At 36.3% G+C, this 13,046-nt stretch overlaps 2 protein-coding genes across 4 annotated transcripts; one reads left to right on the top strand and one right to left on the bottom strand.

Moving 5' to 3' along the window:
• Window positions 1-1,796: 1,796 nt before the first annotated feature.
• Window positions 1,797-6,799, bottom strand: crb3a (crumbs homolog 3a). 3 transcript variants are annotated; one of them, XM_028041872.1, is made up of 6 exons: window positions 6,672-6,799; window positions 6,492-6,598; window positions 6,206-6,289; window positions 5,711-5,893; window positions 3,500-3,540; window positions 1,797-3,180 (listed from the first exon to the last, which is right to left on the bottom strand). In XM_028041872.1, the coding sequence occupies exons 4-6, from the start codon at window positions 5,796-5,798 to the stop codon at window positions 2,971-2,973; spliced, it is 339 nt and encodes a 112-aa protein (XP_027897673.1). In that variant the 5' UTR covers window positions 5,799-5,893; window positions 6,206-6,289; window positions 6,492-6,598; window positions 6,672-6,799; the 3' UTR covers window positions 1,797-2,970. The 3 variants fall into 3 exon arrangements, with proteins under 3 accessions (XP_027897673.1, XP_027897672.1, XP_027897675.1); XM_028041871.1 differs by having other exon boundaries at window positions 6,510-6,598; XM_028041874.1 differs by having other exon boundaries at window positions 5,711-5,890; window positions 6,510-6,598.
• Window positions 6,800-8,293: 1,494 nt separating this feature from the next.
• Window positions 8,294-12,999, top strand: asf1ba (anti-silencing function 1Ba histone chaperone). The gene is made up of 4 exons (XM_028041870.1): window positions 8,294-8,682; window positions 9,610-9,725; window positions 9,848-10,024; window positions 12,254-12,999. Exons 1-4 carry the CDS (start codon window positions 8,574-8,576, stop codon window positions 12,443-12,445), a joined length of 594 nt encoding a protein of 197 aa, XP_027897671.1. The 5' UTR covers window positions 8,294-8,573; the 3' UTR covers window positions 12,446-12,999.
• The last annotated feature ends 47 nt before the right edge of the window (window positions 13,000-13,046 follow it).

Here is a 13,046-nt window from a genome sequence, read left to right as displayed (position 1 = left end):
TTAGGCTAATAAATTGAAGGAACAAGATTTAAAAGCCACTTGCAGTCATTTTATATTTTTCTTCAAATATAGAATAAAAATTGGACAAAAATGTTTATAGAAGTGTTGATGCAATCTAGAGACATGCAAAATCTGATGAAGCTTTTCTAGATTGTAAATATTCTACATAAATACACCTAAAAGCAGTAATTTCTAACATATGAATATTTACCCAGCCAACTTCATTTTCAGCAGATCCAGTCTAATTTTACCAGCTTAAATAATAACTCCTCCAATCTTGGCTCCCATTTATCTCTGTTCTTGAGAACAAACAGTTTGCTTGGTTTAAACTTGCCTTCCTGTGCTTAACGCAAGAACTTTAAAAGATAAAGCACAGTTAAAACTGACACTGATAAAGACTCGTTTAATTAATTTGTAAATCATCTTTAATGTTTTAAATATGTTTAAGATTACTGCAATAACAGTTCAAACTAATCAGTCAGATTTAAAGACTGGATATTTATGTACTGCTTTACATGGAGTTCAATAAAACATAACATTTGACCCCTTACAGATTTCACTTTTGCTACACTGAAAGCTTTGTTAAATACAATCTAGGGCCAGTTTGCCCCCAGCAGTCAGTCCCTTAAATCCCTGTGGAGGAATCCTGACCCACTCTTGTCTGCAGAGTAGTTTTTAATCCAGCAACAGGTTGTGTGGTATCCAATCCAAGTGAGCTGCGATTCATGATTCATGCCAAATTATCTCACTTGATTCCATCAGGATTATCTATTGCACAGTCAAGTCAAGCATGCATGCACTGAAACAGCCCAGATTATCACATTATCACCACCTTATTTGACTTTCATTATGACTGTACTAGTTTCATGTTAAATGAAACAGAATCCACGCCTTACAAAACGTACTTTTTTTTTTATTATCAATCGACAGTGTAATCTCTTCAAGGTCTTGGGGATCATCAAGAAGATGTTTTAGGAAATGTGAAACTGTCCTTTCTTTTATGTTTGAGCAATGGTGATTTTAGCCTTGCAATTTTCCAAGATATGTTTTTACCCACACTTACAGAAGGAGTTATCACTGCACTCATGCTTTGATAAACCAGTTTTTCCTGGAAAGGTTCATCAGTCTTCCATGCCTTCTATTTTTGGATAAACGTTTTCATTGTTGCTGTTCGCTGGAGATCAAAAACCCTGGGAAGGTTTCTGTAACCCATTCATGTTTAAATGACTATTCATCTTTCCTTGAATTTCCTTAAATCTTGGCGCTCTTCACGTTGTCTATTCTGGTGATATAGTGATTCTCTAGGTCAGACCTGGGTGTGGCTACTGAAACTAAAGCAAAGGAATATGGTTAATCACAGTTAGTTAATGTTTTAACAAAGTTGGCTACTGCTTCTTTAGAAAGGGCCAGGTTTTATTTGGATTGCTTTCCCTTAATTAACCAAACCATCAAAGAAAAACTGCTTCCTTTACATGCTCAATGTAAGAAAGGGGAGCAAAAACCAGGTTTTAGCAGAACCATGAGGCAGGTGAATTTTGACACAATTTAAATTCAATCCATTAGATATTGTAGAAAGCTCTACCTTAGTCATCTATGGACTGAGTGAATCTATCAATTTCTCCCAAAAAGGTCAAAAAGTCTTTGTGTGAAATTATTAGTTACTAAGGTAGTCTCACATTCTTTTGAAAAATGCTGTAAAAATGCTGCTTCACCTTAATGAAAGGCTTTTCAGTACCAAAGGAAAAAAGATATAATATATAATTTATAATCAATACCTCAATTAAAGATTTGTAGACTTATAGCCAACACTGTTTATATTTTACAATCCAATCTGATAACTTTGCAATCAGATAATGATAGCAAAGTTACTTGGAGCTATCGGTGACAGCCTTTCATTATGAATAATCAGTTTGTAACATACAGTAAGTCCATGGTGTGAACTGAAGCCTGGGACAATGAAAGTTCAGTCTGTTTTCTATGAATATCGGATGGTAGAGAAGAACAGCGCTTTCCTTCTGCTAATTTTTCAACAAATAACTTAAACCATGACTCTGCATTTACTCTTCTCACATTCTTGTTACAGGAAATGCTTATCTGCAAAGTTGTTTTACCATTCTGAGACTTTTTGTACAAATACAATGATAAGGTTTCTCATCCTGAGAATATTTTTCGTAAGTTCAGAAACTGTACGTGTTGATACTTAATTATTAGTTTAGACATCTGTTTCCCCAACCACATTTTGTCCACCATCTTCATGCTCGACCGACACGTTCAGTAACACAAACTAATATTTCACTATTTAATTGGTAAAAGCATAAATAAACATGCAGAATTGATCTGATGAAATGTATGAACAATACCACTGTAAATAATGATTGCTCCAAGAATACTTCAAAGTGTAAACATTTGATAGCTTTTTTGCTTTTGCTTGGAGAAAATCAAAACTGTTTCATATTTACACAGCAGGTTCAGGTTAAAATAAAATCATGTTTGATATAATTCATCAAATAAAAAGAGACTTCCATATTCATTTCAAATGAAATTAGCTGAAAAAAATAATCTGACATTATAGATCAGCATAGATTTAAAAGTGACATCATAATGGGCTTAATCAAGTGATGTGTTACATTGGCATATGGATACTAACCCCCCCAAAAAAAGAAAACATATAATAGCTACAATTATTAATGCCTATGAAATACTGCAGTATCAAATGTGCTTATCTGACATTCAGAGTTGATTGAAGTGTTTAATTGTTCTTGATTCCCTCCATAAGATTGCCGAGTGCAGTTCAGTGCTTGTTTAAAAAGGAAGCAGTGGGTTTATGCATCATGCTGTGGAGTTTAAAAACTCACTCCCCATCCTGTCTTGAACCTGAAGTTCTTCCTCAGTTTATCAGCTTAAAGCCACGTCACTTAGCAACACCGAGTGTTTGCAACTTTTTGTCAGTTTTGGTATTTTGCACAAATCTCAAATGAGTCTCTCCTCCTTTGGTAGCTGTAAGGCATCTGGTGCGGCCACGCTGCAAGGGCCAGAATTTTCCTCGGCGCTGGGCCTGTAGGTTCCTTCGGTTTGTCTTTTCTTCTTCACCACAAAGAACAGCCAGCCGAGAACGCCCAGAACTATGGCCAGAACACCCAGAGTGACTGTCGGGGCCACGATAACTGCAATGTTTGGTCGCTGAAGGAGTTAAACAGTTAGTTCACAAGTTCACAGATTCCATTGCCACTTCATAATATAAAGTAACAAATGCTTCAGTTGCATTTTTGTGCTAACTCTAGTGGTGACGCCAGACGTGTTGTTAAAAATAATCACTTCTTAATTCAACTTTTATCCTCACAGATCAGGGGTTTTTTTCAACTACATTTTGAATTTTGCTAATTATTTCTGCTTAAACATGTCCTGCTATAGAACAATTAATTAGTTTATACAATTTTCACATATCTTTATCTTGAGTTACATTATTTTATAGAGAACATTACAAAATAATTCCACTTACTGTGTTGTTAGTGGGACTGGCGGTCGTAGCATTGGAATTTCCTGTATAAGAAAATGCAAATCTAAACGTCACTTTGGTCCCAGTGAAACTGATTATAAAATCATTGTCGGAGATATTTTTCTGTGCCACGCATACCATTTTTGACTGACCACAGGACACAAATCAAAAACAAACCTCAGAGACTCCTATATTTATTAAACGGTTTGTGATTAGAGGCACGGTTTGACCTGTGAGTCCAAAAATTTATTTTACAAGACCATTTTCTATAATATACTTAGTGAGTTACACATTGTGAATAAATAGTGAAGTAAACAGTAAAAGTAACAAAGTTAAACATTTTTAGCTTAGCTTCAATGTTTGTTTTTATTTCCAGGTCCACTATAGAAGAAAACAAGTTTTTGAAAAATATCCACCTACATTCAGGAGCCGCTCTTTCAGGTACGCCTGTTCACATGCTTGTTGACACAAAGTGTAACTGGGTCAAAGACATGGCATCATCTTAATGCATTTGGGAATTTTAATGCAGTTAAGATGACTTGCTCAATTTCAAACCGATCATCACAAAGAAAAAGGAAGAATATTTTGGGTATGGTCATTGGTGCCAAATGTGGCAGATATGCTGATCTGAGTATTTTTGGAAACTGTTAATCTGCAAGGACTCACACCAATTTCCCAGAGAATGGTCGAAAAGAAAGAAAATATCCAGTGAGCGTAAGGAGAACGGACAGACTTCGAGATAACAGAAAGGCAACAGCAGATCCAGAAACTCTTTGCTACAGCAAAGATATTTAGAATACTCTGATTGCCCGAACATGTGAAACCTTAAAGCAGAAGGGCTACATCAGCAGAAGACTATTTTAGGTATAATTTCTTTCAGCTAAGAAAAATAAATAGAAGCTCCAATTCACACAGGCAACCCTCAGTCCTTTATATTATTTAAAAAATGTCTGTTTTGCTGAATTTCTATACTGCTTCACATGGCACTGTGGTGACCTCCTCTGTCACCAGATCTCAATTAAACAGAGCACCTCTGGACGTGGAGGAAGGGCTCGTCACATCAGGGATGTGCAGCAGACAAATCTGCAGAAATGTGTGATGCTATTATGTCAACATGGACCAACTCTCCATAGTATGCTTTCCATAACCTTGTAGAATACAAACGCAGTACTAGCAAGGTAAAATGGCCTGAGTGTCCATATCACAAAATTAGCAGCTCTGATCTCATAATGTTGATTTAAACATTGGCTAAACATAGTAACAAAATTGGTTTACAAGTCATAACTGAGATGTAACAGCCCAATAATTGGATAAAAGCCTTAGTTAGGATCAGCAAATTGACAAAATGCATAATTTTCCTACATGGAACCTTAACAAGAAGTCCATGTTAAATCATATTTTTTTCACAATGAAAACCTAACAAAAATAAAGTCAAATTACTAACACCAGTACATTACTTTACATTACTCCCTACTCTTTTTATAATTTTGTTTGCAAAAGATCAAGACAAAAAAAGCAAACCAAATCTGCAGCTCAGCAAATTATTTGTTGACCACTTTCGAGAAACCAGCAGCAGATACTCCTCCAGTCAGGCACTGCTTATCAGCCATTTGATCCTTGTCCAGCCATGTAACTGCTTGCTTACCTCATGAAGTTTCATAGTAACTCCTTAACCAGCAGAGCGAATAAGCAGCAAGATGAGAAACATAGTAATGCAGAGTCAACATCCCATTCAGGTTTGAACAATATAGAGGGGAAAAAAACTCAAATTTGCCCAGTTTGCTTGTGTTAGGTATCCTGAGTCGTGTTAAAGAGAAAGTCTTGTTTTGAAAACTGAAACCTGCGCCTAAGGTATCCTGAGTTAATCATTCACCAAATGGCAAAGAGTGAGATTTTCAAAGACGAAAGTACAACTTGATAACAACCGAGGGTCAGAGAAGGGACACTGCGAAACATTTTGTCTAAATTCAAGATTAAAGCGGGACTGTGTAGTTTGTAGACAGCCTTGTCTCTTAAAAATACACCTGTCTCTTTAAATGTAATGCTCTTAGGAAACACTAACAAGCCTTTACATGTATCCGATTTTGTCTCTGAAGATTTGTTTTTGAAAAGATTTAAAGTTGTGATTGCGTGTGTGTGGGGGGGGGTGTATGTAGGTGTGGTCAGATGCTTAGCTCATTTGTGTAGGAGTTTGGAGAATGGTCGCTTACTCACCCCATACGGGATTACTGCTCAGCACCAGCAGTAAAACGCTCCCAACCACGGCTTCAGGTAAGGGCAGCACCTCTGGACAGGCAGCCATCTCTGCGGGGCAGGCTGGGGTTACTGAGCATCAGCTTGGGTCCATTTCACTGCTTCCACCACTCGCTCGGGGAACTTAACGCCTCCCTTTAACTGCTACAAACACAGTGTTATTATCATTATTATTAAAGAGGAGGTTTATGTTCTTCTGAGTTCACCCAGACACTCTGTATTGTTGTATTGTGTGGCTGAGTCAGGCAGCTGATACCACAAACTGAGTCACATTCATTCTGCTGCTGAATCACCATCAACCTGCTCAGACTGCTTGAAAATAATAATAAAAAGAAAACCCCTATAAATAGATAATGTGTTGCAATCCGAATATAAGTTTAAAACAGAAAAGTCGACTTTCAATTCTTATCCTTATAAGATCTGTTGACTAAGTTAAATAAGACAACACCCAGCTACCTGCTTTGATCCGGACGGTCGAAGCAAATCGGGAAAACATCGAACAGGTTGATTCCTCTCGCACGAGCAGCTTCCGCCTCACTTCTGCGCATAAATAATCATCCGGATGAAAAAAAAATAGATCCAAAAAAGGTACTGAAATACTCCTAAAATTGATTCAAAGTGTTTTTACCACCGGACTACATCCAAGGTTGCTCTTTCAGTAGACATTTTATGCAAAGCAGTTTGTTTTTTTTTTCTTCAAAGATTCCCATTGGTCACATGATTCAGTTTCGTGTTACACTACCTGTGCACAGTTATCTACCTGCAGCGAGGCGGACAGATCCTCCTTTGTACCAAAGTCGAAGAAAGCTGCAGTTTAGTGAAGCAGAACAGCTCCTTCCCCATGAAGCCCTTGAGGAAAAGAATAAAACATCTCAAAATCCGTTTAATTGTCTGTTTCCTAAATGTTAAATATGTCTCAAACCTTTTTGTGATGTGAATAAGCCTCGTTTCTGTCACTTGCCCCAAACTGCACAGAGACAATGTGAGTTCAACTGCACTCCCTGTCCTGCCCAGCTCTTACCTAGCAACCTGCTCATGGAGGTGGCACTAAACAGCGCCTCCATCAGGTTCAACGGTTCCCATCATGAGAGGGGGTATCAGCATTCCTGAGATATTTTAAGGATGAATTTGGGAGGCCAGCTACTCCAATGGACTCTAATCCTCCAGTAATCTCCACTTCTCAGACTCGGGGTTGGGGTGAAAGGAAAAAAATTGCCTACTTCAAGTCTAATCTCCGCAGACCTGAATTTATTAAGATCATTAAGAGGGCACTGAGGTGTGTTTTGTTACGCTCCAATTTAAAACTACTGTATATATCAAGTGTATTGGTGTGCAGTGTTCTCAGTGCATTGGTTTGTGTTTGTACTATGTCTTATTATCAGTGGTTGATAATACAGGTAAAAGAATGAGAAGGAAAAAAGTTAAAGTCAATTTTCAGAAATGTCTATGAAGAGAGGATGTGCGTTTGTTACATAAAATCATCTTCTTTGTTAATTAAAAGGCTTTAAATAAATGTTTGTCCGCAGAATAGCAGCTTAGTTTAAATGAATATGTCCAATTAATATAGACAGGCAATGTCTGCAAACTGGAAAACACATAGCCTTCTGGACGCTGTACACATTCTTTTAAATGTTATTTTTGCATAACTTTGGCTGTTTTTATCCTTAGGGCATAACATGTGAGCAAAGTGTTTATTTTGAGAAGAATTTGAAATGTTTACAACATTTTTTCAACAATTTCACTCGCCTTTTAGAACAATCTGTAATTTTTTTTGTGCCATTGTAATAAAAATGTTTTTATTACAATTTTATTTTTAATTTTACTTTTTGGTCTCTATTCCTTTGTGTGCAAAGAAAAGGTTTTTCTAAAAAAAATTGATAAAAAAAAAAGAGTGACTGAAATATTTTGGTACATTTCTTTGAGAAATGTACTCACATTTATGTCTCACATGATGAAATTTCTAAAAAAAACAAAAAAACAACAACAAAAAAAGCCAAATCTATTTCATGAATAATTGTAGGATATTTCTAACACCTGTATCTTCTGCACCATGTACTGCTGACGTAAATTTTTGGCACACAAAATGAATGCAATTTTTTGTCAATCAAAACCTAAACAAGATATTTATGGTATATGTTGCGACCGAAAATAAGATTAATTGAAAACAATAAATGTAAATTATAGTTGTCTGGATGTATGTTTTGTTTTAAAAAAAAAAAACTAAAAAAACTAAAACTGAATAATTTATCTTTTATTCAGGCAATGTTGTTAAATCTATTTGAAAAACAGTCAAAACCAGATTGCACCTTTGCAAATGTACAAAAATTATATGTTTTGTTCTTGATACTATGTATCAAGGACATAGTCAGCATTTTCCGACTATTCCGGTACTCTTGCTATGTACACTGATGGATTTTCTTTGGACTATCTCAGATAATTTAGAAAGTAAAAAAAAAGTTTACAGCTGATATTGTGTGTTTTTACCACTAGGGGTCAGTAAAAGCAGTCCGTCTCTGTTTTGAAACAAGCGCACTGCACGTCTTCCACGTACTTACGGCTTGCCATACTCGCGGTGACATCTGGGTAGGACAGTCAAAGCGGCGGGAGGGCGGCAATTTATTGTTAAATACTAAGACACATTACCTAGTTTAACGTTGACATTGTGAGAAGTTAAATATTTTTCGTGTGGTTGAGCCGGTAAACACGGAGCCGTGTCTCGGGTACATCTGTTACTAATACTCGCGTGGCAGTGCCGCTGTTAAAGCTCCTCTTGGAAACTGGACGTTTGTTTTTATTAGCCCCCGAGTTTAGCGCCCCAGCAACAATGGCAAAGGTACAAGTGTTGAACGTAGCCGTCTTAGACAACCCGAGTCCTTTTGGAAACCCTTTTCAGTTTGAAATCACCTTTGAATGTATGGAAGACCTTCCTGAAGGTGAGTACCATCGCAGAAAAACCTTCATATAACTGCTTGTGTGACGCTAAAAACAGACTCCTCGGTGGAGGCTAACGGCTATCGGTTTACTTCGGTTAAAGTTAACAGAGCGAGCTGTCCAGAAATACTTTTAATACAGCTTGACTTAAATATTCGTCGGGATAGACACTGAAAACATTCGCATATTATTAGTTTTGTTTACATATAGCCTTCTCGATTTGACTTTTGGAGAAAAAAGAGACGGCAAGTTCAATTTGTTGCAGTTTAAAAGTGTAGCACGAATATAAAATGACAGTTTTTGCTACGCAAGTAAAAATAAACACTAATGGACAATTTCAATATTTTTTTTTTCAACACATGACGTGACATTTATGAAATGCAATTAAAGAGGAAAATTAGCTGATTTACAAACTGGAAATATCTACATTTGGTAAATTTAGCTCCATAACATTTATAGCCAAAGATAAGAGCCATCCTGAAAGGTCCAAAGAGCCACTTGCAGCCCCAGAGCCACATGTTGCAGATAATTGGAAAGTCATCAACAACCAATGAAAAGATTAAGCTGAATCTGATCAATGATACTGCCAATAGGTTGACTGCAGCACTGAAAAAGCTGCAGGGATTTTAAATGATGTGACAGCAATATTCTGTATTCTCTAATGAATACAGAAAGTCTTCTGATGGCATAATTGAATGTTCTTCAGCATCTCAAAGAATCTCCATGAGGTCTGGTATCTGTGGTGGCTAATCCATGTGTGGGTGGAAATTCTGCCTCACGCTCCCACAATCAGTCTGTTGATATCATTTTTCGGACTCCTAATGCTGGAATAATTAAATTTGAACAATTGAGACAACCTTAAACTTGCTTCACTTTTATGCATTGTAGTTAACTCCTTTTTAATGTGTAACTATAGTATATTTTTTTAGACCTAGAATGGAAGATCATCTATGTCGGTTCAGCAGAAAGTGAGGAGTATGACCAAATCCTGGACTCTGTTTTGGTTGGGCCTGTACCTGCTGGGAGACATATGTTTGTTTTTCAGGTATGTTTGTTTTCAGAAAATGTAAAAATAGAAAAAAAATACTAGAAAGGTTACTGTTTACCTGTCTTATGTAAAACATACTCCATTTGAAGTTTTAATGCTTCTGTTTTTTCTTTTGTCAGGCTGATGCCCCAAATACTGGTTTGATTCCTGAAAGTGATGCTGTTGGTGTAACTGTAGTTCTAATTACGTGCACTTATCGTGGCCAGGAGTTTATTCGTATTGGTTACTATGTGAACAACGAATACACAGACCCAGAGCTTCGTGAAAATCCTCCAATCAAGCCAGACTACACACAGGTCAGACTGGTTTATTTGTGGTAACATAGCTTTTGCTAACATAAATGTCTCAATGTTTTAAAATAAAGTTTATACACATAAAATAAAAAATAAATATTGACTTTACGTGTCACTGGGTAGTAATATTCTATTTTTGGTTTTTAGATAAACATAAAAGGAAAGAAATGGATGGTAAAATAAATAATGATGACGTATTCACAATTTTATAAAATGGCAAGTGTAACCTCATATATGCTGAGAATTTTGCTAAATTATATGAGGAAAAATAGAATGTAGTTTTCAAATTCCCTTCATTTATGAAAGGGAAAACACTGTCCCCTTTTAGTAAATTATGCATTAACTGTGATAAACCAAATTTAAATTTCACTATCCTGACTGATGCTTTCTCTCTGACAAACCTATAGTGTCAAGAAATCATTTGCAGATATCCCAAAATACTCAAAAGATCTTAAAAAGCAACACATCATGCCTAGATCCAAAGACACTCGGTTGAGAAACGATGTCATTTACCTTTTCCCTCTGGAAAGGGTCACAAAGACATTTCTAAGAAATTGGGATGCTATTATCTATCTGCCAAAGTTAGTTCCAGAGTGGATTGATGATTTGTTTCTGAAGTCACAAAAGAACAGATCAAACATCTAAAGCACTGCAGGTTTTACTTTCCTTCCTTAAGGTCAGTGTTCATGATTCAGTTATAAGAAGAAAATTGGGCCAAAATGGCACCAAAGAAGAGTTTCAGATTGAAAAACCACTGCTGACCAAACCTCACAAAGGCAACTATAACATTTGCCAAATAAGACTATCCTAGAGTGTAGATATAGTATTCTGTGGGTTGACAAGACAAAGATTAAACTTTCTGGAAGATGTGCGTCCTGTCACAGCTGGTGTAAAAATAACAGCATTTCGGAACAAAAACACATCATACCAAGAGCCAAACATGTTGAATGTATTGTGATGGCTGGGAACTGCTTTGCTATTTCAAGACTTGGCTAACTTGCTATAATTAAAAGACCAGGAATTCTGGTTTCTACCAGAAAATCCAGAATTTCTGGGCCACCACTTTGTGACCTTAAACTAAGGCTCGTGTGGGTTACGCAACAATAGAAATGGGTCAAAGAACACCAGCAAGTTTGATATCTCAAAAAAATAAGTTGAAGGTTGGTTCTATTGGAGCTTAGAAATCCAAATTTGAATATGGTGGAGTTGCTGTGGATGGTGTGACCTAAAACAGTCTCTTCATGCCTGAAAACCCTCATATGGGACTGAATTATACACATTCTTCAGAGGACTGGGGCAAAATTACACTACAGTGGTATAAAAGCATCAGGATGGTTGGATAGCTTTTCTCCTCTTATTATCACTATTTGAAAACAGCATTTTGTTTTCATTCAAGCTATTTTTGTCTGATATTAACATTTGTTTGATAATCTAAAACAACTGAATCAATAATGCAAAAACAGAGGAAATCTGATAGGTGAAATCTGTAGAACATATTGATAGATCCATTCTAAGAAACTTTAACCATTTGAAGCCATTTCAGGGTTTGAGGTTTTTCTATCAGACCGAAAACCTTATTTAAAAATACCACAGATAAATATTAGCTACATATTTATTTAAAAGCAAAACACATGGTCTGTGTTTGCCTACATTTTTGTGCTTGCAAATTTAAAATATATAAAAATTAAAAAAAAACTTTCACACCATCAAGCATGCTTTTATGGCCCACCAAAGTCCTGTGAATAGCTAATTAGCCTATTCCTGATTATGTAATTTGCAGAGATTTTCTGCCGTTTTGCAAGCAGTGACTCATTCAGATATTCGCTTCGATCGTAAGTTGCTGTGAGATTTGCCGTAATGAGAAAGGATTTTGATTGTAGGTGTCACATTTTTCAGTCATCTCACATGTGGAATAAGAGTTCACTTAGAGGCACAAAAAAGAAGGGTTAAAGCTGCAAAGTGATTACTTAATGTACTTCCTCATTTCATATTAAAAATGTCTCAAGTCAAAGGTTGTAAGATCCAAATTTCCACCAAGCTGTTTTTTCTTTGACTGAAACAACTGTAAGTTTCCAGTATTATTTTTCCTACAGTTTTAACTTTACCTCAGTAGTTAATGGCAGTCTAAAATACCTTCAAACATTCACCATATTTATTTATTATACCATAAATCTTACTGTTCTACATGGTAACTCATTCTGTTTTGGTTTTTTTTGTTGTTGTTTTTTTCAGCTCCAGAGAAATATCCTAGCATCAAACCCACGTGTTACAAGATTTCACATAAACTGGGAAGGCTGCGCCGAGAAAATGGAAGACTGTGAAAACGTGGATCCTACATCAAACTCCATGCTTCCCCCATCCTGTCTGCCAGGCAAGGTCCCACCAGTTGGCATACTACCAGATAACTCTATGGATTGCTTATAGAGATACCCAAAAGGTGATGACAGATGGCAAGTTATCTTGTTTTTAAAGGATGCCTATGGACATTCTAGTGTGGGTTAAATGACATTCAGATCTCTCAGCCTTACTGCTTCAGTTTTTCCTGAAACATCCTCAATCCTCACTTCCGGTGTTTATTCCTATGAGATTATGAACATCTTAATGGAATCATTGTTCTTCTGAAGGTGCCGTTCTTGTGATTATCGAAAGCTACATTGAAGTGTTAAAAATAAACGGCTATGAAATGATGCAGCTAAACTAAATTTAACTATATGCTGCCCTATGACTTGGCCACATTCTTTGGTTGCAGAGTGGATTTGTAACTGTTTTGACATTACAGCACTGAAGTATTCGACATAAACAGCAATATGTATGAAGAAGTTTGGTAATTTAATAATATTTGTGTGAAATTGCACTTAAACTTCTACTTAACTTAATTTTTTCAGAAAGGCTTTGTAAGAACTGTATCATTTCCTGTTTTGTTTGTTTCTTTTCTGATTGGAGTTTTGTGTTACAAATAAAGAAAGGTTGTTATAGTTTTCTGCGTGACTGGGGTTCTCATTGTAATTTGGAAGACAAATTAAGT

This window comes from Xiphophorus couchianus, chromosome 16 (assembly GCF_001444195.1).
Source record: "Xiphophorus couchianus chromosome 16, X_couchianus-1.0, whole genome shotgun sequence".
NCBI classification, from domain to species: Eukaryota; Metazoa; Chordata; class Actinopteri; order Cyprinodontiformes; family Poeciliidae; genus Xiphophorus; species Xiphophorus couchianus.
Note: the sequence above shows the minus strand (reverse complement) of the source record. Positions and strands in the feature narration are given on the sequence as shown.

What these genes read in the sequence shown, in the direction of transcription:
- crb3a (XM_028041872.1), bottom strand. Translation starts at nt 5,798, where the DNA reads ATGGCTGCCTGTCCAGAGGTGCTGCCCTTACCTGAAGCCGTGGTTGGG. An exon ending in GAGCAGTAATCCCGTATGGG is followed by an intron (nt 3,541 to 5,710) that starts GTGAGTAAGCGA and finishes TTTCTTATACAG; the next exon opens with GAAATTCCAATGCTACGACC. An exon ending in CCAGTCCCACTAACAACACA is followed by an intron (nt 3,181 to 3,499) that starts GTAAGTGGAATT and finishes TAACTCCTTCAG; the next exon opens with CGACCAAACATTGCAGTTAT.
- asf1ba (XM_028041870.1), top strand. Translation starts at nt 8,574, where the DNA reads ATGGCAAAGGTACAAGTGTTGAACGTAGCCGTCTTAGACAACCCGAGT. An exon ending in GACATATGTTTGTTTTTCAG is followed by an intron (nt 9,726 to 9,847) that starts GTATGTTTGTTT and finishes TTCTTTTGTCAG; the next exon opens with GCTGATGCCCCAAATACTGG. An exon ending in TCAAGCCAGACTACACACAG is followed by an intron (nt 10,025 to 12,253) that starts GTCAGACTGGTT and finishes TGTTTTTTTCAG; the next exon opens with CTCCAGAGAAATATCCTAGC.